This window comes from Myotis daubentonii, chromosome 5, assembly GCF_963259705.1.
Source record: "Myotis daubentonii chromosome 5, mMyoDau2.1, whole genome shotgun sequence".
In the NCBI taxonomy this organism is placed as follows: domain Eukaryota; kingdom Metazoa; phylum Chordata; class Mammalia; order Chiroptera; family Vespertilionidae; genus Myotis; species Myotis daubentonii.
In genome coordinates, this window is record NC_081844.1 from 39,971,381 (window position 1) to 39,997,018 (window position 25,638).

General features: G+C 43.3%; 1 protein-coding gene and 1 pseudogene across 3 annotated transcripts in view; one reads left to right on the forward strand and one right to left on the reverse strand.

Annotated features, from left to right (window-relative positions):
- Window positions 1–25,638, reverse strand: part of GALNT7 (polypeptide N-acetylgalactosaminyltransferase 7) — a 134,011-nt gene that overhangs the window by 28,379 nt on the left and 79,994 nt on the right. For all 3 annotated transcript variants that reach the window (XM_059697635.1, XM_059697637.1, XM_059697636.1), the window contains exon 3: window positions 1,403–1,569. In XM_059697635.1, the coding sequence (XP_059553618.1) occupies window positions 1,403–1,569 (167 nt within the window). The remainder of the gene's footprint in view (window positions 1–1,402; window positions 1,570–25,638) is intronic.
- On the forward strand, window positions 12,571–18,214 carry LOC132234414 (RNA-binding protein 7-like; annotated as a pseudogene).

Consider the following 25,638-nt stretch of genomic DNA (forward strand, 5'->3'; position numbering starts at 1 on the left):
CATTTATCTTGAGACAGGAATAGTATTTTTAATGACTACACTCCTGTCATGAAAGTTGCAACCAAGGTAAGATGTCTAAGCTAAAGGCATTTGATATGACGGAAAAAGTTAAAGTTATACATTCTCTAGTGTAATTAAAAATGAGTAGTTGAAAAAGTGATTAGCTGAACAAAATGAGGGGAAAAGGAAATAGGCCATATTTCTATTTCTTCTCCACGCTGGCATATGTATACAAGATCAAGATCTGGTCACATGCCTGTATGGTATAAACATAGAGGTGCATCCAGACAGAAAGAGCTCTAAATGAAGTTTTGGAGGAAGCTTTTGTAAAATCATTTTGAATTATATTTTTATGGTACCCATGTTCTGTCTTCTGACATATGGTCAGTGGTATTACTAATTGTACACAAAAATTGTTTGCAAAACTTACTTGCCAAAAAGCAAATATCCTATTGTTACATAGCCTGAGTTCTTTGATGAAATTTCAAAGGATCCAATTCAGTTTTGTGACAAACAAAGAAAAATAAATGGGTTTCAGCAGCACAACTACATTTTTTATTTAGGATGCTTTGGGGTCTGAGCTATAGCATTATCTATCTTTTGATACTCATGTCACTAAGAAGATATATTCTGCTTACAATAACATATTTAAAAAAAAATGTTAACTTAAACCCATTATTGGGAAAAATCAATGCTTAATCTCGTTCTTTTGCCAAGTTGAATCAAGACTAACCAATGCTTCCCTAAATGCTATAGTAATAAAAAAAACCCCAACCAATTTCCTTTTATTCAATATATTAAATCAAATATAAAGCAAAATAAATTTTAGTGGATACTTTCTATTATAAATAAAAATAGTCCATGGTTTCTGGTTAAATTCAATGTTGTATTGTTAAAATGCAAATTATAGGCTATTAAGTAGGTATATGGATTTTAGTTGGACAACTATGGTTGGAACACCAGGTGGCATTACAGTATACGTGCAATTACATTTTTCAGTCTTTCAATAAATTACCTCCATGACAAAACTTTTGTAAAATCAAAGGCCCAAAGAGTTGGTATAGTGTAACATAGTGGTTAAATACACAGACTTATGAGCTTGTAGATTTGATTCCAGCTATTAATTATTGAGACAGGAATAGCATGTGAATGTTGGTAAGTTACTTAACATTTCTAAGCCTCATGTGTAAAATGAAGATAACAATATCCATTGCAAAGATTATGGTCAGGATTAAACAAAATAATCATTTCAGAATGCTTGATATAGTGCCAACTTGTTGAAATAGATGTTATCAGTAGATGCTATTACTTTTTAAAGACTAATTATTTTGAAATCACATTTTTTGCAATTACTCATAATTAACTTATTTTATGGACAAAATGTCAATTCCATAGCCATTACCTTTATTGCTGAAATCATCAATTAACACAATTTCTGCTAAATATTTCCTTGGAGTCCTTTTAATGACACTGTGGACTGTCCTCATGAGGGTTGACCATCCTTCATTATGGAAAACAATGATAACGCTGGAAACGAGCAGGTTTTCATCGTAATGCCAATACTTGCACCTGCAAAAGAAAAATTTCATCATATTTATGTAGAGATAACCGATAATGCTTGGTTCCAAACTTATGATTATGTTTTCTGATTGGAATAAATATGGTTGACGTAACTAACGTAAGTGAATAAAATACAACCTTTTACATTTTACAGAAACACAAGATAGGAGAGAAGCTGCTATGAGATGAAATTATTCATAGACAAAGCTACTTCCTAACCAACCTACACTTTTTATGTAATAGACAATTTGTGAATTTATACTTCTTAGCTGGGATGCTTAAAATAATACTCACAGATATCAGGGTATTTGTTGTTGTTGTTGTTTTTCCATGACTTAGAACTCAGTTTATTTTGCTTTTTAAAATTTGAGCTTCTGGTGTAAGACATTTATTTCACTTGCTATGAATAAAACCACTATATAACTGTGTTTGAAAGCTATCCTGTTCTAATATGACTAAACTATTAAGAAAAAAAATTTAAGGCTGAACTGCGGCATGTAGCAAAAATTAACATGAATGGCCGAAACCGGTGTGGCTCAGTGGATAGAGCGTCAGCCTGCGGACTGAAAGGTCCCAGGTTCGATTCCGGTCAAGGGCATGTACCTGGGTTGCGGGCATATCCCCAGTAGGAGATGTGCAGGAGGCAGCTGATCGATGTTTCTCTCTCATCGATGTTTCTAACTCTCTATCTCTCTCCCTTCCTCTCTGTAAAAAATCAATAAAGTATATTAAAAAAAAAATTAACATGAATGAATAAGCAAAGATCTTGTATTGTTTACAGTTATAGATTGGCTTAAGAGGATCTTTGGCTATTTGACACAGAACTATTTGAAACTGTAACAGGATTAAAGTTGCCACAACCCTTTTTCTAATTGGAAATTCAAAACAGGCCTGATAGACTCAAAGAGCCAGCAAAGGCTCGGTGAGTTTCACAGAAGTGTGATACCGATATGCATACACACATATACTATATCTGTGTGTATAACCTTTGTATATATATACCCACATGTTATATGGGGTGGGTGGGGGAAGAACAAGATAGTAAGATCAAGACAGACTAACAAGAAGGATTTGAGACGCATGTCCTTTCTGCAGGAGTTAACTTTCAGAATTAGCATTTGATGCCTATGACCCTTTCCTTGCTAAGTGGGAGCGAAAGCTTTTCCCTCTCCCTCCCTCCCCCAAAGCTTTCCGTGAACCAGTAAATAAGCTTGATCCCAAGGTTAAATTTAAAACCATAAAAGCAATAATTCACTTTATCAGCCTGATAACCCATTCCAGCATTTAGAAGAGTAATTGTTACCTAACATAGGGCCTGGTCCAAAGTACAGGGAGATAACCTTTTCTCCAGGTGATTGTTACCTTTCAAGATTGTTCTAAACTGGGTTCATAGAGGCTGACTGTCTGGTAATCCATCTGCATTTTTCCACTGAATAAGTGAGTAGGTAAGTGCCTATTATGCCCATGCTCAGAGCTGGGCACTGGAGCCATAGCTTCGAGGAAGATACTCTTGGTCTGGCTCCCATGAGCCCACCACCCTACAGGGAGCACAAGACATGGAGCAAATATTCCCCTGAGTGTGTTGGTGGGAAAACCCCACTTGGCCTCAAGACGTGTGGTCAGGAAGGCCTGGAGCTAGTGCTGGAGGGTGAAACCAAAAGGATGATTAAAAAAAAAAAAAGGTACTAAGACCAAAGAAGTGGGAAGGGATTCAGGGGGAAAAGATGAAAACACAAGAATGACTTGTGTGATTATGATTCAGAAATTATGAGAACTTTAAAATACATAGATGGAAGATTTATATCTTTAGATGGTATAAACTATGAAAAATAAACATAAGGAGGAAAAAATTATAAGGGAGGCATTTGCTATATAACAGCATATTTTTATGTGCCAGGCACTATTCTATTTGCTTTACTTTTATTAACTTATGTAACCTACCACCACCACTCTGAGTTTAGTGCTATCAATCTCCCATTTTACAGATGAGGGAATTGAGGCTCAGAGACAAATGACTTGCATAAGATCACACAGCTAGGAAGTTCTGAAGCCAGGGAATAAACCAAGGCTATATTGAGTTTATAAGAAATCTTGTTAAACATGAACAAGAGAAAAAGAAAAAAAATACTAGCTATACCTACAAAAATATAGAAGTGGAGGAATGCAGATCTTGAAAGAAGATAAAGAGTCTCTGGAGAGACACGAACCTGGGCAGAACAAGGTACGTCTGACTTTTAGGTGGGTAGGGATAATAATCCCCACCCCACCAACAAACTGTAATCCATATGGAGCCTCAGGCAACATTTTGCTGATTTTCTGTTGTGAGATGAGGACATTGGGTAGAACACAGAGTAGAGCTTGTCATATACTAAACCTTGATGTTAAGACAGTATGGAAAGAAGCACCCATGGTATTGAGGTAAAACCCCCTATTTTGCATCATTTGTCTCACTTTACTGGCATAGAATTGGTCTTCCTTCTTAGGTTCTAAGAAGAAGGAAGACCAACTGAGAATAGAATGTCACACTTAAATGAATGGGTTTTGGTACAGACTTTTGACTAATTTCGGCTCTCTGGCACCTCATTTTCCAAGAGAGCTTAAAAATCCTCTGACCTCAAGGACAGTAGTGCCTTAGCTTTGCCACAGAACTCTGGCTACAAATACCCACACTCAGGTTAAAGGCTTGCAATGATTAAAGCTATAAAGTTATTCCTAAAGTAATTTTACAGGACATTTTCATGGTAGCTATGTGGGCCAGGTGTTTGGTATCAGAAGAAAAGAAGGGGATAAAAAATTTTCATAGTGACTTTTCTATAACTTAAAAAAGTAGATTTCAGAACAAAAAATGAAATGCCTTTGAATATTTTACTTGCTTTCTTTCTGTACCAGCTATGTTCTTTAACATCTGTAGTTTGATATAAAGCCTTGTTGTATTTGGTCTTAATTAACAAATAACATTAATTCAGCAGACTATGAAAAACAACATTTTTAGGCTGCAACTTCCTGCAACCCATATGTACTATCATTAATCTACAGTAATGTGTGTGTATGTGTGTGCACGCTTGTGTATTTGTATGTTGAAGTTACTCATCTTGCCCCTTTTAAAGGTTGTATTTTACTCCCTTACTCCTGAGAGTCTCAATAAATAGAGTCATTTGAGATTCTCTCCCTTTAATTTTGCATTAAATTTCCCTAAAATAGGGAATATTCTTTAGGGATAGGAAATAATTTCTCAAAAGTTGGGAAACACTCATTTTTTTAAAGAAACTACACATTCTTATTTTTAAGCTAGAGGCCCAGTGTGTGGAATTCATGCACTTGGTGGTGGTGGGGCATCCCTCAGCCTGGCCTGTGCCTCTCGCAGTCCAACTGACACTGGGAGTGGGCCTAAGCTGGCAGTCAGACACCCTTAGCACTGCCGCGGGGGCAGGAGAGGCTCCAGCCACCGCTGCTGCACCTGGCTCAGGGCTTCTGGTTGAGTGGCGCTCCCCATATGGGAACGCACTGACCACCGGGGGCAGCTCCTGCATTGAGCGTTTGCCCCCTGGTGGTCAGTGCACATCATAGTGAACAGTCCTTCTGCTGTTTGGTCAATTTGCATATTAGCCTTTTATTATATAGAATAAATTGAAAATCTTTCCTGTGTTCATATAAAACCCCTTTTACTCATTCCCATTATAAAAGGGAGTGGGAAAATACAATTTACATGAAGCAGTGCTGCACCCAATGAACAAATTAGTAATATAGAATGTAAAACTTAATTTGGCATTCAGAAACCAATATATTTTCAATGAAAGGAGAATTACCACTGTTAAACCCATCATTCAAGCTCAACTGATTGAGGGGAGTGGGTTTTACCCAAGTAGCAGTTCCTATGTTCTTTGACTGGAATGATACCAAGTAAGCCCCTTGAAAACTTGCTATGGGAGATTTTATTCCTTACAGTTCATTACACACAGCAAAATAAAGAATCTGAGCATCAAAGAAATTTATAAATTAAACTTCCTGATCATCTGGATATGTTCCATTTGCCAATGTACTTCCCAGAAAAGACTGTTATAATAATTCATAATATTGCCAAGTAGGGAAGTATTACAACCCTTAGTCTGGATATCATCCTTTGACTATATAATTTAAAATTACATTGGCACTGCATTTTTTTAAAAATATATTTTATTGATTTTTTACAGAGAGGAAGGGAGAGAGATAGATAGCCAGAAACATCGATGAGAGAGAAACATCGATCAGCTGCCTCCCGCACATCTCCCACTGGGGATGTGCCCGCAACCCAGGTACATGCCCCTGACCGGAATCGAACCTGGGACCCTTCAGTCCGCAAGCCGAAGCTCTGTCCACTGAGCCAAACCGGTTTCGGCGGCACTGCATTTTTTTTTTTTTTTTTGCAACCATATCATATTGCTAGCTTACAAGTCCCTGGAACTTTTCTCCCCAAATTACTATGAAGCCCAATGTTTCTCATTTTTAATTTTTTCAGTTGAACTCAGCATACAATACCATGTTTACATTTATTGTTGGTTTAGGTGCATGTCTAGCAGGTTTTGCTCTTCTGATAATTTTGTCAATTGGTGTATATAACCATCCCTGCCCATTTTTCTGTGTGTTGAAAATTGGATTAATAAGATTGCTATCTCTGTGTCTACTGTTAATGTGAACAAATATGCGGTCAAATATAGTGCTTTAAAGCTAAGTGTAATCCTTGAGAGGCTGCTATTACTCCACTCATTAACTTCATCTAACTGCACTATCACTGACTGCATTTCTTTACCTGTCCTCAGGGATCTGAAGACTTTACTCAGATATCCTGCTGCCTCGAGATGCATTAGGTATCACACGGTCTCCTGGTCCACTAGTGTAAAGCTCATGTCTTTTCTTAGTCACTTAGTTTGGTTTGACTCCTTTTCATAGACCTATGCTGGCATATAGTGGCGGTTACTTCTTCTGTATGTATAAGTGATCCTTCCTAGAATCTTAACAGCGCATCAATATCAAGTTTCCAGAACCAAACGTTCTCTTTCCCCTTTGGAAAATATAAGGCAATATTTTCCCACCTATAGTTTCCTAAAACCTCTCCTCTTCTCCACAATACCTCTGGATTACTGATGGCACTGCCTCTCACAGTCATCTGGTAAGTTCCTCAATATCTAGTCCTATGAAAGGCTTTAAAGGTCTCAACAAATTTAATGCACTATTAGAGTACTTTCTTATTCTGTGCTCATTATACTTAAATTTAATTCCCTCTTAGCATGATGGCTATAAAACTTTCAATATGGAGATCACTCCCGCAGAGGGCTAAGAAACAAATGTATTTCACATATCTGTTTTCTCTCATGTGAAAATCATATAATGTGCTCCAATAATCTGCCTACCCTGCTTTTTCTTTACTTTACTCCAAACATCTTTTTTTAAAAAAATATATTTTATTGATTTTTTACAGAGAGGAAGGGAGAGGGATAGAGAGTTAGAAACATCGATCAGCTGCCTCCTGCACACCCCAAACTGGGGATGTGCCTGCAACCAAGGCACATGCCCTTGACCGGAATCGAACTTGGGACCCTTCAGTCCGCAGGCCGACGCTCTATCCACTGAGCCAAACCGGTTAGGGCCAAACATCTTTTTAAATAATACTTTTTATGGTTATCTTTAGAACACACCACTTGGAATGCATGTCTGGAATGTCTTCCGCTTCTCTGAAAGCTGCCCAGCACTCACAGTCCTGCCCAGGCCCCTTTCTCTAACAGTCTCCTTCAACCAAACCAAAGTTACTGAGTAGAGGAGACCGCATGTTGTCATCCCCAGTCCAGCAGGATGGACTAGCAGTGAGCCCTCGTCCAACCTGGGCCAATCAGAGGCCCTCTCAGGGGACTCTGGGCTTCTGAGACCCTAGCTGGTTTCTATTGCTCTTAAATGATATCATGAGGCAAGGGCTGGGCAGCTATTTTTATGGAGAAGCAGAGAAAGACAGAAGTAGAGGTGAGAGTTCATAAACCCTCAGAGAGAAGGAGCGTATGATTTGGGTTCTCAGTTTTTCATTTTCTGGTTCCATCAGGTGTACTTCCTGACCTTGGGTTCTGTGAGGTACACCTATATCCTTTCAAGTGGCTGCTCATACCCCTTTCCTCCCCATCTCCCTTTTTAGCGAGCTGGGTAGATTTGATTCCAGCAAAAAATCCATGTCTAACATGTTACTATTGATTTTTTTCATTGTTTTTTTAGAGAGAGTGAAAGAGGAGGTGGGAGAGGGAGAGAGAGAAACATCGACGTGAGACACACCGATTGGTTGCTTCTCACACGCGCCCCCATTGGTGCCAGGGGTCAAGCCTGTAACCTAAGTACATGCCCTTGACCAGAATCTAACCCAGCCGTGGGCAAACTACAGCCCGCGGGCCAGATCCGGCCCGTTTGAAATGAATAAAACTAAAAAAAAAAAAAAAAGAGCGTACCCTTTTATGTAATGATGTTTACTTTGAATTTATATTAGTTCACACAAACACCCCATCCATGCTTTTGTTCCGGCCCTCCGGTCCAGTTTAAGAACCCATTGTGGCCCTCGAGTCAAAAAGTTTGCCCACCCCTGACCTAACCCAAGACCCACCTTCAGTCTGTGGGCTGACACTCTAAGCACTGAGCAACTGGCGAGGAAGCTTTTCACCATTTTAAATCAATAAATTTATTTAACAAATTAAGTATTAATGAAAAGGAGAATAATAAACCTTACACTTCTCTATTGTGGCTGAAAGTAAAAAAATTGATGAACACAGAATTAATGGTTGGGTGTTGCAAAAGTTTTCCCAGTATAATACCTTTCAGGATATAACTAGGTAACTGAGAAAGTACAACTGTTTGCCATACTTGTTTTGGAGTAGACTGTGTGGTGCTGTACTTGGAAGGTAAGAAACCAGAATGGGTATGAAGGTAGGGACAAAGGTGACTTTAGCTCATCCTGCCTATGATCTCTACCAGGTCCACCCTCCCAATCAGCAATAAATCTAAAAAACAACAGCAGCAGCAAACAAATAAACAAATATAAAAAACATGCCATTTGTGCATGGTTTTAAGTCAAGTACCCCCAGTTCCAACCAGGTAGCTGCACCTAAACTTCTGGGATGGATTTCATTTTCTGAGGCAGAGAGTTGAGATCGAAAGGTTTATTTCATGTTGGAGGAAAGGGGGACATTCTTAGCAGAGCAGAATGACCAGGGCCAGAAACTCTCTGGTTCATCATGGCTGGTTGCAAAGGCAAGAAACTACAGAACTACAAAAACCACTGCTTTATGTGGCTTATGTAACAGAGAATAACACCGCTATCTGCCTAGACCACATTGGCCTCCTGTAACCTAGGGCTCCCTGAAAAGCTTGCACCTGCATTTATTTCCATTTTCTCTACCTTCTCTCAGTGAGAGGGAGACAGCTGTCCAGTCATTAGTCATGACAGCTCAGCTGCCAATGATCCTCAAACACAGACACAGAGTGGCTGGCATTCCCAGCTGCAAAACAGCCAGAGGCTTCCTAAAGGCTCACACCATCCCTGGGCCACTCAGCTGGCGGTCTCTGCAGCAACTTTAAAATAATGTGCACAAACTCTGGGGCAAAACGGAGTGTGGCTTTAGAGAACACCTCCATCTCGGCCATCCTGCCGATGCCCCTCTTCATTCAGGTTCTGCCAAGCCAACGAGGTATGCGCATGAAGGCGGGTCTCCATTGTGAGATACTAGAGAGATACAGGAGAGAACTTCACAGTTAAGAGGTGCCGAGAGGTCACGCAGGGATGACTGTATGTCCCTTTGGTGAGGACATCAGTGGCATCAGGGACCTCGGGCCAAGGAGATAGTGAGCACTGGAGTGAGTGCTCTGTGAGCACAATGGAAGGCCCACTGCAGTGAGCCCTGGAGAAGGGACACGAAAGCCTGCCTGTGAGGAATCCATGGAGACAACATTCTCCAGCATTCGGTCCATAATCCCAGCTGACTCCCAGGACAAGTTGGGAAAGTTTGAGGGAGCTAAAATTCTAGCACACCAAAGAAATGGTGTTTTCGCTATTATTTATTGTGATATTTGCTATTATTTATTGTGATATTTTATCCCAGAGTTCTAATAGCTCTTAGAGCATCCAAGGTACCCTATGAAGTAGGTGGAACAGGCATTGGTATTATTTATTTTATATATAAGGAGACTGAGACTACATTAGGTTATATGAATGACTCAAAGCCACAGTGACAGAGGCGAGATTTAAAATTAAACCTTTGACTCCAAGGTTCTTTCCCTTAAACCACTGTTTTACTAAGAATTATTCACAAATATGGGCTTAAATAAAACAGGAACGTCCTACTCTGGAGCCCAAGCACCAGGTGCATGGGCGCTCTCAGTCCTGGACTGAGATGGGTTCACCTGCTCCTGCCAGGGCGCTAGGCTGCCGGTCCCCGAGCGGACAGGATGTGAAAACTTTGAGCCCAGTCGCAAGCGATGACAACCTGTACATGCACTTGGTGGATGGCATCATGTTAAACCAAGTCATGTTGGAAATAGACCCCAGGCCTAATCAGCGCTTCCACCAGCACGTGAACAACGATGTGAACCTCTGCATTGAGAACTTGACCATCTTGGTCAGACACATTGAGAACTTCTACCAGGAAGTTCTCCAGCAGCGGATTGTAATGAGCTTGCCAGATGTTTTGGTGATTGGCAAACACCCACTGTCTGGTGAGTGAAAGCGCCAACCCCCTCGGCGGGCTTGGCCAGTGCCAGTGGCTCTGGGCAGCTGTTGGACACAGAGCTCTGGCTGCCAGCTTGGAGCCAGCACAGTGAAAACACGTGATCATTCCAGACACAGTATGCAGGAAATGAAGAAGATGCTGGTGCTGGTGCTGGGCTGTGCTGTCCAGTGCGATAGGAAAGGGGTGTTTATTGACAAAATCCACCAGCTGGACATTGAGACCCAGGCCGGGATCCTGGCCCATATCCGGAGTTGACCCACCACCAGGAGAGCCTATTTAACCTGCAGTGGTTGGAGGTCCCAGACATGGCCCTGGAGGAGGTGAAGTCCCTCTCAAGCAACATGACCTTTCACCTCAGGAGGCTAGTAATTGAGCAAGACAATTGCAGGGAGCTGGTTGTGACCCTGACCCAGGAGTGGAACACCAGCAGCCACCCCAGCGAGGACACCTGGCCGTGGAGCTGGCGGACACCAAGGCCACGCTGTGCGGCGTCAGGCAGGAGCTGGAGGAGAAGACGAAGCAGCTGGTGGACACTAGGCATGAGGTGGTCCACCTGGTACTGGAGCTACAGGAGGCCCGGCACAATAACATGGAGCTGGCGGCCAGCGCCCAGTCTGCTCATGCCGCCCTCCCTGAGCTGGACTCCCTGAGGGAGAAGGCGAGCCACGTGGAGAGGCTGGAGATGGAGGCGGTGGGCCTCAGACAGAAGCAAAAAGACGCAGTAGACTTATCTGCAGCCCGCATGAAGGAGCTGGTTGAAGACAATTATACTTCAATGGACACCAAGGGCCTTCTCCGAGCAGCTGACTGTCGCTTGGTCCCGGGTCGATAAGCTGTATGAGCTGGAGGAGGAGAACGTGCAGCTGAAATCAAAGCTGTGCTGCCTACAATTGGCCCGGGACACAGACCAGAAACACCTTGTGGAGCTGCGGGAAGAGAACTTGGCCCTCAAGGATGCACAGGGCAGAGTGTGGAGGAGGAGTCCGTCCACCTGCGCTGGGAGCTGGAGCAGCTGTCAGAGGCCTCCAGCTGCTTCCTGAAGCTGGACCAGGAGAAGCAGAGCCTCCAGGGCACCATCCAGGGGCTGCGGGACGCCTCCCTGGCCCTGCAGGAGAGCAGCCTCCAGAGCCGGGAGGTGGAGGAGGAGAACCAACAGCTCAGCAAGCAGGTACCCTTGGGTGGTGTCCGGAACATACGGGCATATAAGTGGCCAGGTGGAGGCCCAGGCGTCGGTGAGCATGCGCAGCTGGGGGACAGACAGAGTCCAGTGCAGCCACGGTTATGGTAGGGGGACAGGAGGCCTCCTGGAGAGGCGTCAGGAGGCAGCAGGAGGAGTCCCTGCAGCAGTGAGACCGCGCACGTTGGACCTCGGTGTGCCTCGCTGCCCTTCATCTGTGACATGGGGTTAACGATGCACTCACCTAGTAGGTGTGGTGAGGACGGTGTGAGTTAATGCCGGCAAAGGGTCCAGCCCGTGGTAAGTGCCTCATGAAAGGAGAGCAGCGCCCCGTTAGAAAGCACCGGGCGGGCCGAAGTGCGGGCCCTGGTCACACAGTGGCAGGTCACACTCGCAGCGTCCTGCGCACCGAGCTCCACAGCAGGTCCAGTTCCACGCGAGGCGGGGCGGGTACAGGGAGAATCTCACCTCAAGGCCTCGGCACCGCCTATCCGGGTCCCTTCCCTTCGCTGAGCAAGGTGGGCTCCAGCCACTGCCAGTCGCTCAAGGACTCTGGTCCGGACGCCTGGCCGTGTCGTCTGCGGAGGAGGTCCCCGGTGGGTCGCCTTGGGCCTGGCACGAGGGCACTGTCTGCAGAGACTGTCGCCGGCGCTGAGGCCACTGAGAGGAGCGCGCAGGGCCACCGTGTCCCTTGTCGCCGGGCACAGGGACCCGTGGTTCAGGGCCACCTTCAAACGCGGCCGCTGTGTCGGCCACACGTCCCTCGGTCCAGCGAGGCCTCCACGCTCCGCAGATCAGTCCAGGCCGGACTGAGCGCCCTCCTCCGAGCTTGCGCACTCGGTCAGCGCACGTTGACGCAGGCCAGTGCACATTGACGCAGGCCAGTGCACGTTGACGCAGGCCAGAGCACGTTGACGCAGGCCAGAGCACGTTGACGCAGGCCAGTGTACGTTGACGCAGGCCAGTGCACGTTGACGCAGGCCAGAGCACGTTGACGCAGGCCAGTGTACGTTGACGCAGGCCAGTGTACGTTGACGCAGGCCAGTGCACGTTGACGTAGGCCAGGGCACGTTGACGCAGGCCAGTACACGTTGACGCAGGCGGGAGCGAGCGTTGACAGACGTTTATGTGGCGACGCCTGGTTGCGCGAGGACGTGGGCTTCGGAGAGTGCGCAGTGGGAGCGTCAGGACGACCCCTCGGCCTCACACGGGAAGGGCGGCGCCGAGCGAGGGCGGTGGTGAAAGCGGATCTACTCGCTTAGGGGGCGACCTGGACATTACAGTGACCGCGGGGCTCCTTTTCCCGCCTTCCCGCCAGGCGGGGCCAGTGATAACAGTGAAAATCCCAGAAGGCAGGATGGCAAACCACAGCGGTTTGCATTTGTGCATCTCCAACATGGAGTATCTGTTCCTTATGCAACGAATCTACTTAATGCAATAAAACTTCTTGGAAGGGCTAGCAAAATCCAGTTTCATCAGGAAGTAGCCGTGCCTCCCAGGATGTGAGTCTGTCATAGTCCAGCGTCATGTGGGAAATTCAAGCCCGGCCTCTCCATCTCCTCACAGACACAGAAGGGCCGTGGATAACATGGCTCCATCACCGCAGGTAATGGAGAGATCTCTCTCTTCTCCAGAAAACGTTCAGAAACAAGCAGTGATGGATAACGTTCTGAGACAGAAATGTGGTTCTCCATAGCTTGGTCAATCTGGATTTCCCACCAGTTCAGCCACATAATGACGGTTATCACTAGTCTCCAAGCTCCCAATGGCGTCAAGAGACACCGTCATCGCTGCGTCAACCAGGCAGAGCTCTCCTGCCTGCCCAGGAGCAGACACGATAGCCACGAGCAGCACCCAGAGGACACGGAGATGGTCGCTTCCGTGAGGACAGGAACCACCTGGCTGGAGCCATGACCACGGCAACAGAAGGGGCAGCACGAGAGCTGGGAAGGGGCTTCATCTCCAAACAAGCAAGTGTTCAAAGGACAGTGTTTTTATAGGGTCATCCTCCAGTGACGGTGAACCTTTTGAGCTCGGCGTGTCAGCATTTTGAAAAACCCTAACTTAACTCTGGTGCCGTGTCACATATAGTTTTTTGATATTTGCAACCATAGTAAAACAAAGACATATTTTTGACATTTATTTATTTAAATGCCATTTAACAAAGAAAAATCAACCAAAAAAATGAGTTGTCATAGGTTCGCCATCACTGTTAGGCCCTTCAGGCTGAGTTGGTCTGGGAATGTTTCATTAAAATTGTACAGAGCAGTTTTATAAGTTGCCACATTTCTGTATAAAATTCTTTAAACATATAGCTATAGTCTAATACAGAACTGAGAAGACTTGTGATGACAGCTTTCACATGGGTAGCCAGCCTTTCACCTCAGGGCTTCATGAAGAGGAGAGGGTTTTATGCAAAGCAAAGTTCCACAATTCCTAATAGTTTTAGAAACTGAGGAAGGCACGTGTTCTATGTATTGGTTGTATCATAAAGCAAGTATTTTAATGCTCTATTACCTGTTGTATTGCAAGAACCTGCTTAATAGTGAGTCACATTATGTGTATATAATAGAAAACATTCAAGTTGGTAGTCTAAAATACAGTAGTATTTTGTTAACAAATGAGAAAAAGTCATTTCATGATTCGTTTTACTAACATGTGAGAAAGATTATTGGTGAAGTTTGGGATTAATCATATTGTTTAATTTCATGGAGAACGTAAGTATAAGTTCTGTGACATGCTCTTTGAGTTTTGCCCTAATTGGTTACCAAGTGTAAATCTTCACTTCCTATTTCATTCTAAAATATTAGAATTTTCTCATTAAGTCATGTTTGACTGAATAACTGAAGTCACCCAGGAAGTTAAGTATCTCTAAATGTATTTTTTTAAATTAAAAATTCAGTGTTAGTATAAATTCTCCTTTTCAGGAAGAACAAAAATGCAAATGCAGAGTCAGATAAAATGATTTACTGAAAGTATGCTTGTTTGGGAAAAGGTTCACAAAGCCTTTAAGTGCTGCCTCTATTACTCAAACTTTAAAAGTTTACAATTTTTAAAGTGCCCAGGGTATGTGTGCAAGGACACATTTTATTATAGGGATTATGCATGTTGTCTTTCTGTCTGAACATTTGAAAGAGTTAAGTCTTATGCACTTTCTAATTTTAAAAATTTTAAATATTGTTAAAACTTTTATGTATCAAGATGTTTCCCTTTAATTGTAGAACTAGTTGATAAAGGATATATTTGGATCCTTTTTAATAACTATAGCATTTTATATTGTTACTTTTTAATATATTGAAAACATAAACAAAAATAAAACAGAAAACATTGATGGTTTCCGGAGAGAAAAAAGAAAAGAAAACAGGAACATGAATTCCTTGTTTTCACTCCATACCCAGGGAATACATGGCTACTAACAGAAATGACCGCACACAGCTCTGTGGATTTCTGCCTGATTTTAAGGGTCAAGCATACGAAATACCTTGGGGCGAACTAACAATATTGACCTATGTCATTGGGTTGCTGTCTTCAGTATTCTTTTTTTGAAAAGGCAAATATACTCAGACAGATGTGTCCACTTAATGATCTAAAATGTCAAACCACAATTTAGAAAAAGATTCTGGCAGGGAATCCTAGGACTGGACATATGTTGTGGTACATTTCTTCAAAACTCCCTGGGAAAGGAAAAGGAACATTTCACAGTGTGGGCCATATGTTTATAGCTATATTGGACTCTCATTTCAAACGAGCTTGCATACCAGAGTCTAATTTTACAGAAGTACCAGCTTATCAAACACCAATAAATTTCAGCTGGAACAACAACCACTAGCAGGATTAAGGATCAGGCTTGGGAGCCGTGGCCTGGATATAACAGAATGAACCAGGACAGGATTGCATCTGCTGCTTAGTTATTAATTTGTGCCGCACCTTATTCCACAAAGGACTCCGGGCAGCTTACAGAGACACACAGAATGCAATAATATTATGAAAAGTAAAAGTAGCAGGGGAAAATTTGCATAAAGAGAGACCGAGAAACAAAAGGAGGAACCAAGAATGAGACATTAAAAATGCATACCAACCAAAGGACTTGTATGCATGCATATGAGCATAACCAAAGGACACAGAAATAGGTGGGGGTAGGCAGTTGGAGAGAGGTCAATGGGGGAAAAAGGAAACTTATGTAATACTTTAAACAATAAAGAATTTAAAACTTAAAAAAAAAATGCATACCAGAGGGAGGGGCGGGGTCAAGGACTCTGGTGTGCATAATTCTGGGGCACCATTCACAAAGAATGCACTATGAATGGCATCACCCTGAGTTGGGCAATACGGTGGCGAGGCTGCCACCTGCCTCTATATTTATTATGGGTAGGCCACAGTTTGGCTTGAATTTTCTCGCAGGGAAATCTGGTCAGGACTGTGTTTAAAAAACCAGTTGTTCAGAGGGAGTACAATATTCTCGGTGTGAAGACCAGATGGGACTTTTTTCTAAGGGGCTACCTTATGGCAAATGCTGTAATGAGTTTCAGTGAGCTGTGTTTCATGGAGGCTGTCAATGGAGACCCATGGCATTATACCAACACATAAAAGTCAGTAAAAACAGTTGTGCAGAGACCAAGTTGGGAATTTAAGTTCAACACAGAGTTGAAAATCACACTTTGCAAACATTCCTTAAAATGTTTATTGAGTCATCTCCTATTCCATGCTTCCTCACTCAGTGAAAGATGATAAGTCTTCGCAATGTACTCTAATTGCTATAAGGAAATCATATTGACCATATGGAGGACTTGTATTTCCAAAAGCAAATTCTGACTTTTGAAGAAAAGGTATGAACTTTCAGTGGTAGCTGGTAACTTTAGGTTGGAGTTAGTAAATCATTTCCCAGCAGAGATAGTATTAGATACTGAAAGAGCTACCAATATAATAAGCTGTATAAAATATTTACTTATGGAAGTCTTAAACACTGATTGATACTAATGCTTCCACAGCAAAATGAAGAGATGCACTAGATCATTTTTTGAAGGCTCTCTCAACTGTAAAACTCTGAATATAGATGCGGAAAAGAGGACAAATCTATAATGGTTAGCATTTATTAATTCACAGAACAGGCAATTTCTGGGGCTAATAAGAATGCATTAACTATGTTTAGTAATTCATCTTCTTAAAGGTATTAGGAAACCAGGGTGTTCATTTAGTATGTAACATAATTGATAGACATGCAATGTTTAATAAATATTGTGGAGGGGTAAATTTGGTGATAGCATTTCAAGAAATCATTAAAGTAGTCTGCCTCTTTTCCTGCATTGACTAAATTAACTTTACTTCTCTCTCTCTTACATCTTTGCTTCATTACTAGTTTTTCAGAAAATCAAATCCTCTTGAGTCACAAAAGTGAGTTGGAGTTAGTTATCAAAAGGCTTACAGCCCCCAAGTGGGATGGAATTATAAGATAAAAACTGAAAGAGTATGTTCATCCTGACCCTGAAGAAGGCAGATGCCAGGAAATCTCAAACCATGATTTTGGAAAACAATTAGTTCACTAAAATCTGGCAAGGAAACACAAGACTGAACACACGTGAACACTGTTAATGAGGTTTCCTACAGTCAATGGTCATTTCGTGACAGGATATGTTATCAATTTGTTACCTTTTCTCCACAGAGTCCCTGGGTTTCTAATACGTCCACAGGCCATTTGCAAGGGAGACTATCATTGTAAAGAAGAGAGAGAGAAAAGGAAAAGGACAAAACAAATCAAATCCGTGGGAGGTGAAGCTGATAGACCAGTGTAGACCAGGGATATGGCGGACAATGGATGAGAGACTTCAGAGTCAAAAAAATACTACCAAGTAAAAGGAAACAGTTTTTAATCCTTTGAGCTAGCAATCCCACTAGGAGTCTGTCCTACTGAAATAATCAACGGTGTGCACAAAGAGGGAGCCACCGGCTTGCTCATCCCAGCACTGAATATAATCGTGAGAAACCGGAAACAACCCAAATGTCCCAAAATAAAGAACTGGTGATATCAATGGTGGTCATCCAGGCAGTGGAATATTTATGTTAACAAAAAAAGAAAAAAAAATCCTATTAGGGAAGTTGGGTGATTTTTATGTTTTTAAAAATGGTCTGTTAAACATAAACACTTTCTTTTGCAAAACACTTTAAAATAAAAATGCTACTCAAGTCTGCCACCAGAGAGCAGAACATTACTTGGCAGCTTCATAAGCAGCCCAAATCTCTGATTCTTCTTTTTTCATTGAAACAATCACAGCCGGGCCTTCCCTGGAACCAGAGTGCCACCTTACTAACGAGTGAGACCAAACTCTGGCATTCATCTGCCCTTGACTTTGCTGGAAGGCATCTATTCTAAGGAGCGAGGGCACATTTTCAAAAATCATTACAATTTATACCCATTCTCATTTTGATTCAATAGTAGGATATTGGACGGCTTTGCAAATTATACTGAAGGTGCCTCTACATTTCACTCCTGCCAGTGTCCCCTCCTGATAGCAGCTTGTTATTAGCTAATTATATAACCCTTCCAGGTAGCCGCTGCCGTGTCATGCCGATGGAGCGGGAGCCTACACAGAACAGCGCTGCCAAGAGCGCCACTGCTCAGGGAGCTGGCGCAGCGAGCAGCGAAGATAAACGTGCTCAAGTAGGAAAGGAAAACACAAACAAAGATGTAAGAGCTCCGCTGGAGGAAATCTTTTATGAGGGCCAGTTGCCAACTTTCAGAAGTTTATGAATCCAAATAGAAAAGCCAGCTCTTCTGAGTTCCAGTATAATGTTTCCAATATTATTACTAAGTGTTTTTAATTATCACCATTTGAGAAATAAAGTACTGCATGGGGTGGAAAAATTAAACCTCTTGAAAATCTACCAAAAGCTGTAAAAATCCTAGGTATTCTGAAGAAGTTCTTTTAACATTTTAGACATTCTGTAGCAATCAAGCTATGTTCAGTTACGTTTTTTGAGAGAAAAAGTTTAAATTTCTTGAAATAACTATAAATGGACATCACTTCGCCATAATCTCAGAATCATATAGATGTAATGCATGTAGCTGACTTCGGTCCCTCTGAGTGCCCCTGACCCGCCATCGGGCCACGTGCTGACAGCCGGCTGGTGGCGGGGTCTGACTCCCCAGATTAGCGTCACTGCCACGACCGCCATGGAGATCTTTTACACTAAAGGCTTCCATGAAAGCAAGGAAGCTGATTCCACTGCTTCCTCGTTACCTGATGCACTAGAATGCAGAACACTTAAAATCTCATTCACAAAACACTGTCACCAAGAAAAAAAAAAGCACTTAAAAAATAAAAAATCAAGCTGCTAAACTCAAGACCTCAGGAGCAATTTAACTGAATCCCCTGGCTAGCTCTAGTCTAGTTTCCTGAAGCTAAGGTCAGTCTGTCAAGTCTTGACTCTGGAGAGCACAGATAACTATAAGGGTTACTGTTATAGTTTACAGGAAAAAAGAGTTTGTCTATAGTTACCTCCAAATTATTCCCACTTTAGTTTTAAAGATCTCTCCATGAAATTATCCACATCCTTACACATTGCCAGTAACAGTAGCTCTGGGCCGCTGCAGAATTGTTAAAAGCGTGGCTATACTTCAAAGCACATTTTATTAGCATTTTATATTTCCAGGCTCTAGAAATATGCACACATTTGTATTATCTTGCTCTTTTCTTCATAGGACTTTTGTAAACAATTTCCTCATAATCAGGTGGGGGATAAATATCTGTAGTTTTACTGATCCCACGAGTATGTGAAAACCCCCAGCATGATGCCTACAACTTTTGATCCTCAAACACCATTCATTTCTTTTCCTGTGTTATTCCAATTGGACTTCCTGGTCAGGGTCTTTTAGACTTTGCTGTATGTTTTTTTGAGACCATACAGTAAGAAACAGGTGTAAAAGAATTTAAATCACTTCTCTCTTTTTAAAAAAGATATATATTTATTGATTTCAAAGAGGAAGGGAGAGGGAGGGAGGGAGGGAGGGAGGGAGGGAGGGAGGGAGGGAGGGAGGGAGAGAGAGAGAGAGAGAGAGAGAGAGAGAGAGAGAAATAGAGAAATATCAATGGTGAGAGAGAATCATTGATCAGCTGCCTCCTGCACGCCCTCTACGGGGGATTGAGCCCGTAACCTGGGCATCTACCCTTGGCCAGAATCGAACCTGGGACCCTTCAGTCCGCAAGCCGATGCTCTATCCACTGAGCCAAACCAGCTAGGGCTAAATCACTTCTCTTGAGGAGGGGCGATACAATCTGAATGAGTAAGTGTTTAGCAAGTAACTATTGATATATTCTGTTTAAGAAAAAAGTCTAGGCTAGTCACTACCGAATTAAACAGGTCTAATACTAGTACAGCATCTAACCCTTTAGGTAAGGTGATGCACTTGAGGTCTGAGAGTATGATGCTATCACATTATGAGGGATCTGTACATTTGCATTCAGATTAGGTCTGCTAATCAACAGAGACTATGTCAGCACTACATCTAGTAAATATTCGCACAGAGCAGTCACCTCCTGGGTTGCACTGGTCATGCCACTGACAGCACAGCTTCTGTGGAGCATATCTTGGCTGGATTCCAGCATGTTCCCAAGTCCATTTTAGCAGCAAGACCTCGTAGAGGAGGTGAGGGTGCGGAGGTAAGGAGAAAGGAATGATGAATTATGGGGATACACTGAATAATAACTAGGCCAGTTTATTTCTGCTCTTTAAATGGAAGAACTTACTACTCTACGCTTCTGGGTCTTGACATTTCTACAAGCCATTATCATATTTTTCTTTTTGGCATAAATTAACAGGTAAAATATATTTGGCCTATTAGAATTACCATTTTAAGTGTTACTGCAGTCTGCCTTTACTATAATGGGTATTGGACGACATTCGGTATATATTAACTACATATTGAATATTTCTGTGATTCATCTGTACTCTGTATTCAAATATAAAAAATGCAGTGAATTATTATTCATGGATTCTGTATTTGTCTACTCCCTAAAACTTATTTGTAACCCCAAAATCAATTCTTGGGGCACTGCTACAGTCATCTGAGAAGATGCACAGGGCGGTGGAAAATGTGAACTACAATTTGAGACGCCTGCATGCAGGTATAAGACCATGCCTCTGCCTTCTTGACTCCAAACTGATACTGTAAATGGTGTCCTTTTCACAGTCTATTATTCAGTGCCACGGTTCGCTCATTTTTGTGCTTTTCGTTGGTGGTTTCGCTGGCTCCGAAACACAGTGCTGAAGTGCTGTCTCGTGTTCTAACCCTGAGAAGGCTGTGCTGTGCCTTATGGAGAAAATGTGTGTTCGGCAGGCTTCCTGCAGGTCTGAGTTCTAGTACTGCTGACTAAGAGGTCAATGTTATGACTTAACAGCGTATGTTAAAGAAGGCATTTAAACGGGAGCACATAAAACACAGCATTATGTATTGATCAGTTGACCAAAATGGGACCAGAGGTTTGCAGGAACCTAACCCCGAATTCCCTCCTAGGAGCAGTGCTTCTGTTTTCCTGATCCAGTGCTCATGATGACTTTCTAGAACGCAACTACTTCAATATCAAGAACTGACTGCATATCAGAATGCACGTGCATTCTGACATCACATTTCACCAATACGAAAGGACAGTTATATAAAAAGTCAGCAATAAAGGGAAGTGTGCTAGGTGGATGCATTTCTATTCTATGGGCAAGTGCTCCTGGTTGCCAGTGTAACTTGCAAGATGTAAGAGACAGAGACAATCACAGTCTCTCAAAACAATTGCTATGCCAGAAAATAGAACTTAAATCAGTAAGGTTACAAAAAGTCAGGGTAAGCCGGGAACATTCTATAACACATTCAGGGATGCCTTGTATGAAATGTGTCCTGAAAACTACAGGAAACTGCCAACAAAAATAAAATAAAACAGAGAGAGAGAAAGCTTGACTACTGAGCAGCGGTAGTAACCAAGTGCCAGCCACAGAGAAATGAGCCCGTTTCACTGACAAACCTCCCCTTTAAAAGGCAATGTGGTCTCTTGCTTAGATGTCAGTCTAGGCTTCAAAAAGTCTTATAAGAAATAAAGGGTAAAATTGGAAAAGAGATTTTTATGTTTGCAGAAATGACAAAGGTGTCTATTATTAGGAAGTGTTTATTTACATAGTAAACCCTACAGCCCCGATGTATCTTAATTTTTCCTTTATTCCTCTTACTGATGCAATTCATAGACTCAGTCACCCAGTACCTTCAGGCAGGTAGTTCTTTATCGTATGGTGACATCAAGGCCACCTTTGTGTTTTCTCCTGTCTTTAGGACTCACCTCCTCTTATGTAGTAGGGTGACAGGATGAGACAATAATGAGGGGAATACACTCTAAAGATGAGGCTGAATACGACACACCTAGCATGATGAGAGCTACAGAGGAGGCAGAGTTTCTGGAGGGTTCTCTGTGCCACGCCAGGGACGAGGACGGCTTCCAACCATTGTGACCTCAGCCAGTGGGGCTCATGTTTCCCACTGTGTTTGGTGGATATTTGCCTTTTATACATATTCTTTATCAATTTACTATCCACAATAACTGCATGAGGCAAATATTATTACCCACATTTGCCAGAAGCTCTCTACATGCTAGTACCATTCTTCTCTTTTCAACTGTGTGGGATCCCAAGGTATGCCTCTGGTGCACTCATGGACTCAGTACCCACAGGCGCCAGGCAGTGCCCCCTTTTCCTCTAGCTCAGGCTCCCTGAGGTGCTATCCTGCTGCAAAGGGCCTGTGATGCTGGCCCTACTGCTGTGCCCACTTGAAGGCAAGGCCACTGCCAAGGATGCTTGCCAGTCTGTGCCATTGCCATGGTTTCCTGTTGCTGTAGAACCTACTGGACGGTGATCTGCACATACTCTCAAGTGTGGAGAACTGTCCTCCCAGAGCTCTGTAGACATTTTAGTAAACAGCTCCTCATAGCATCTCCTTAGCATCCAAGTGAGATTTTCCGAAGCTGGCCTGGAACACATCTAAGTGACAGGCATGGTGCAGTGGTAAAAGCGCCCATTCCCTCCACATCTGCCCTGGGACCACACCTTGGGGCCTTTCTGCTCTCTTCTCAGGATGGCACCTTTCAACTTAGATTTAAATAGTGGCCCTTGCTACAGATAGTTGGAATGTTAAGTGGACACATTTAAAGAGAGAGTCGCTTTGGGACTGACTGACATACTCTGTGCTCCTAAATAAAATTTCTACTACTATAAAAATGTTTCATAAATGTATATGGCAAATATTACATTTAAAATGACTGCTCTGGCCCTAGCCGGTTTTGCTCAGTGGATAGAGCGTTGGCTTGTGGACCGAAGGGGTCCTGGGTTTGATTCCGGTCAAGGGCATGTACCTTGGTTGCAGGCTCCTCCCTGGCATGGGCCCTGGTCGGGGCATGTGCAGGAGGCAACCAATCGAGGTGTTTCTCTCACATTGATATTTCTCTGTCTTTCCCTCTCCCACTCTCTCTAAAAATCAATGGAAAAATATCCTCAGATGAGAATTAAAAAAACAACGACAACAACAAAAAGACTGCTCTGGTACACAGATATTCCTGATCTTTTATCTGGTTTGGTGAAAGGCCCTAGAACAGTGATGGCGAACCTTTTGAGCTCGGCGTGTCAGCATTTTGAAAAACCCTAACTTAACTCTGGTGCCGTGTCACATATAGAATTTTTTTGATATTTGCAACCATAGTAAAACAAAGATTTATATTTTTGATAGTTATTTTATATATTTAAATGCCATTTAACGAAGAAAAATCAACCAAAAAAATGAGTTCGCGTGTCACCTCTGACACGCGTGTCATAGGTTCGCCATCACGGCCCTAGAAGATGTGGATTCCTTCCTGGCCGTCATATAATCCTGGACAGTCACTACTCTTTGGACTTGAGGTTCCCTATCTGCAGAAAGAAGGAACAGTACCAAGTGATACTCTGGCCCCCTTTAGTTCTAAGCTTCTATGAGTTTATGAAACATTTAGTACATTATGAGCAAGGTTTGAAGTGTCTAAGCCATTCCCATTAAAAACTGCCAGGCAACTCCAAGAGTGTCATCTTAGGCCCTGGGCTCCCATCCATTCTGATCGGCCCCTTATCTGGGCCATTGGAGGGGTGAGATGAAAGCAAAGAACTGGACTCAGAGGGCAGCAGTGGAAGAGACAGGAACTAGGGATGGGAGTGTGGGAGGAATTCAAGGCAATTCTAGAGTGCGTGGGAGAGGGAGTGGGAGAAGAAAGCAGAGCGTGAGAGGGGGCCTACACCATCCCACTACTCTAAACAGTGCCTGCACCACCTCACTACTCTACACAGCTGGCACTGCTTGCTGCTGCCCGGGTGCCAGAGTGCTAACCACGGCAGAGCCTTGAAGAGCTTTTAGAACACAGAACACATTTTTATGTTCTAAAAACCATGAGCATATGTATATAAATATTCATCAAACAGCAGCTGCCCCTGGAAAGGAAGAAGGGAGTTTCTGACTTCTTGGGCGACATGGCCAAACAGGCTTCCCAGCAGCTGGCACACATAAAGGTTAACAGGAGGAGACGCGCTCAGCGCAGGGTTACATCCTGGAGATGCCAGCAGGTTGAACTTGGCAATGTGAAACAGCTGACTGTCTTCTCGCTAGTCCATCCTGGTTCCCTTCCTGCTTCTGAGAAACCAAAGAAGGCTGAGCCTGGTATCCTGGCAGCCAGTCTGATGCTCTGTCTGCCAGGTCGGGCACAGGGTGCAGGGGCTGGAGACCAAGCGCAAGTTTTGCCAAACTGCATACAGCTAAAGAGCCGGAATCACAGCAGGGCTCGCCTCTGCACGGACACCGCACGGCTAAGGCAGTAGACGTCCTAGCTATTGTTACTTTCCAAGAAGAGCTGTCAGACCTGGCCCAGGCCCAGGGGCGGCCAGGCCTCTCAGCCCTTCCAGGAAGCAGGAAGAGGCAAAACTCAAGCGGAAAGCAGTCCGTGGAGCTGGAGGGATAACAGCTGCACACCAGCTGCTGGCGGGCTGGGCGTTCTATTACAGCTTTTGTATCTAGACGAGGAACAGCGTGGAGGACCCGGGTGGGGGGCTGGGAGGTAGACACATACAAAAAATGAATTTTAAGATGGCAGAGACCTTGGGAGACATCTAGTCTAGTGTTTTCAAACTGGGCCGAGAAGCCAGGGAGGTGCAAAGAACCCAAGCACAGAGTTTGCCTAGGAAGTCGTTTGAGCAAAGGATTCTGGGTTTAAAACAAGTTAAAAACACTGACAGCTCCCTCTTTTCTTCCCCACGATGCTACAAATCCCACCTCTGGTAGTCATATTGTGTTATAAGTAACACTCCCTCCCCCCCCAGCATCACCTTGATTGATCTCTTAGAGCAGTGATTCTTAATCAGGGGTGACTGCCGCACAGGGTGACGGACAGGTGGCAAAGTCTGGAGACGTTTTGGTTGTCACAGCCAGAGACGGGGAGTGTGTGTGTGTGTGTCAGTGGTATCTAGTGGGTAGATCCCAGAGATGCTGCTAACCACCCTAAAATGTGCAGGACAGTCTTCATGACAAAGAATGTCAACAATGCTGAGACTAGGGCATCCTGCCTCAGAGGCAGGAAACGGTTCTGCAATAAGGAGACATAAAGCTTTTCCTGGCCCCTCTTTCTAACCTTTTCTCTTTTAAAAGTTAAGGTCCTGTAATGTACTTCACGCACGCCCTGGCCATTAGTAGAGCATCACTAAGAAGGTGATGCGGGGTAGGAGCCCGTTTGAAACTCAGTGTCACCATCTTCTAGTTCTATGAACATCAGGATATCTACTTCTCCAAGCCTCAGTTCCACCCATTAGAACACCGTGGAAAAAATATGCTGTTTCAGTATGGTTATAAGGATTGGAGATAGTGTATTCAAGAACCTGGCACACTGCCAGTCACTTAGTAGGTGCTCAGAAAATGGACAATGATGCTGTTGACCTCCACTGTCATGTACTGAGGACCCCTCTGTCTTAAGGGACCTGAGCACCATCACAGTGACAGAGTGAATTATGTGGAAGTAGAAGACATAGTTTACCCCTCATTTAAAGCAAGTGAGAATATTTCCCCAGAACCACATAAACAAATGTAAAAAAAAAAAATGCCCTGGGGCTGGAACCTGCCTTTCTGGGTCGTTCCAT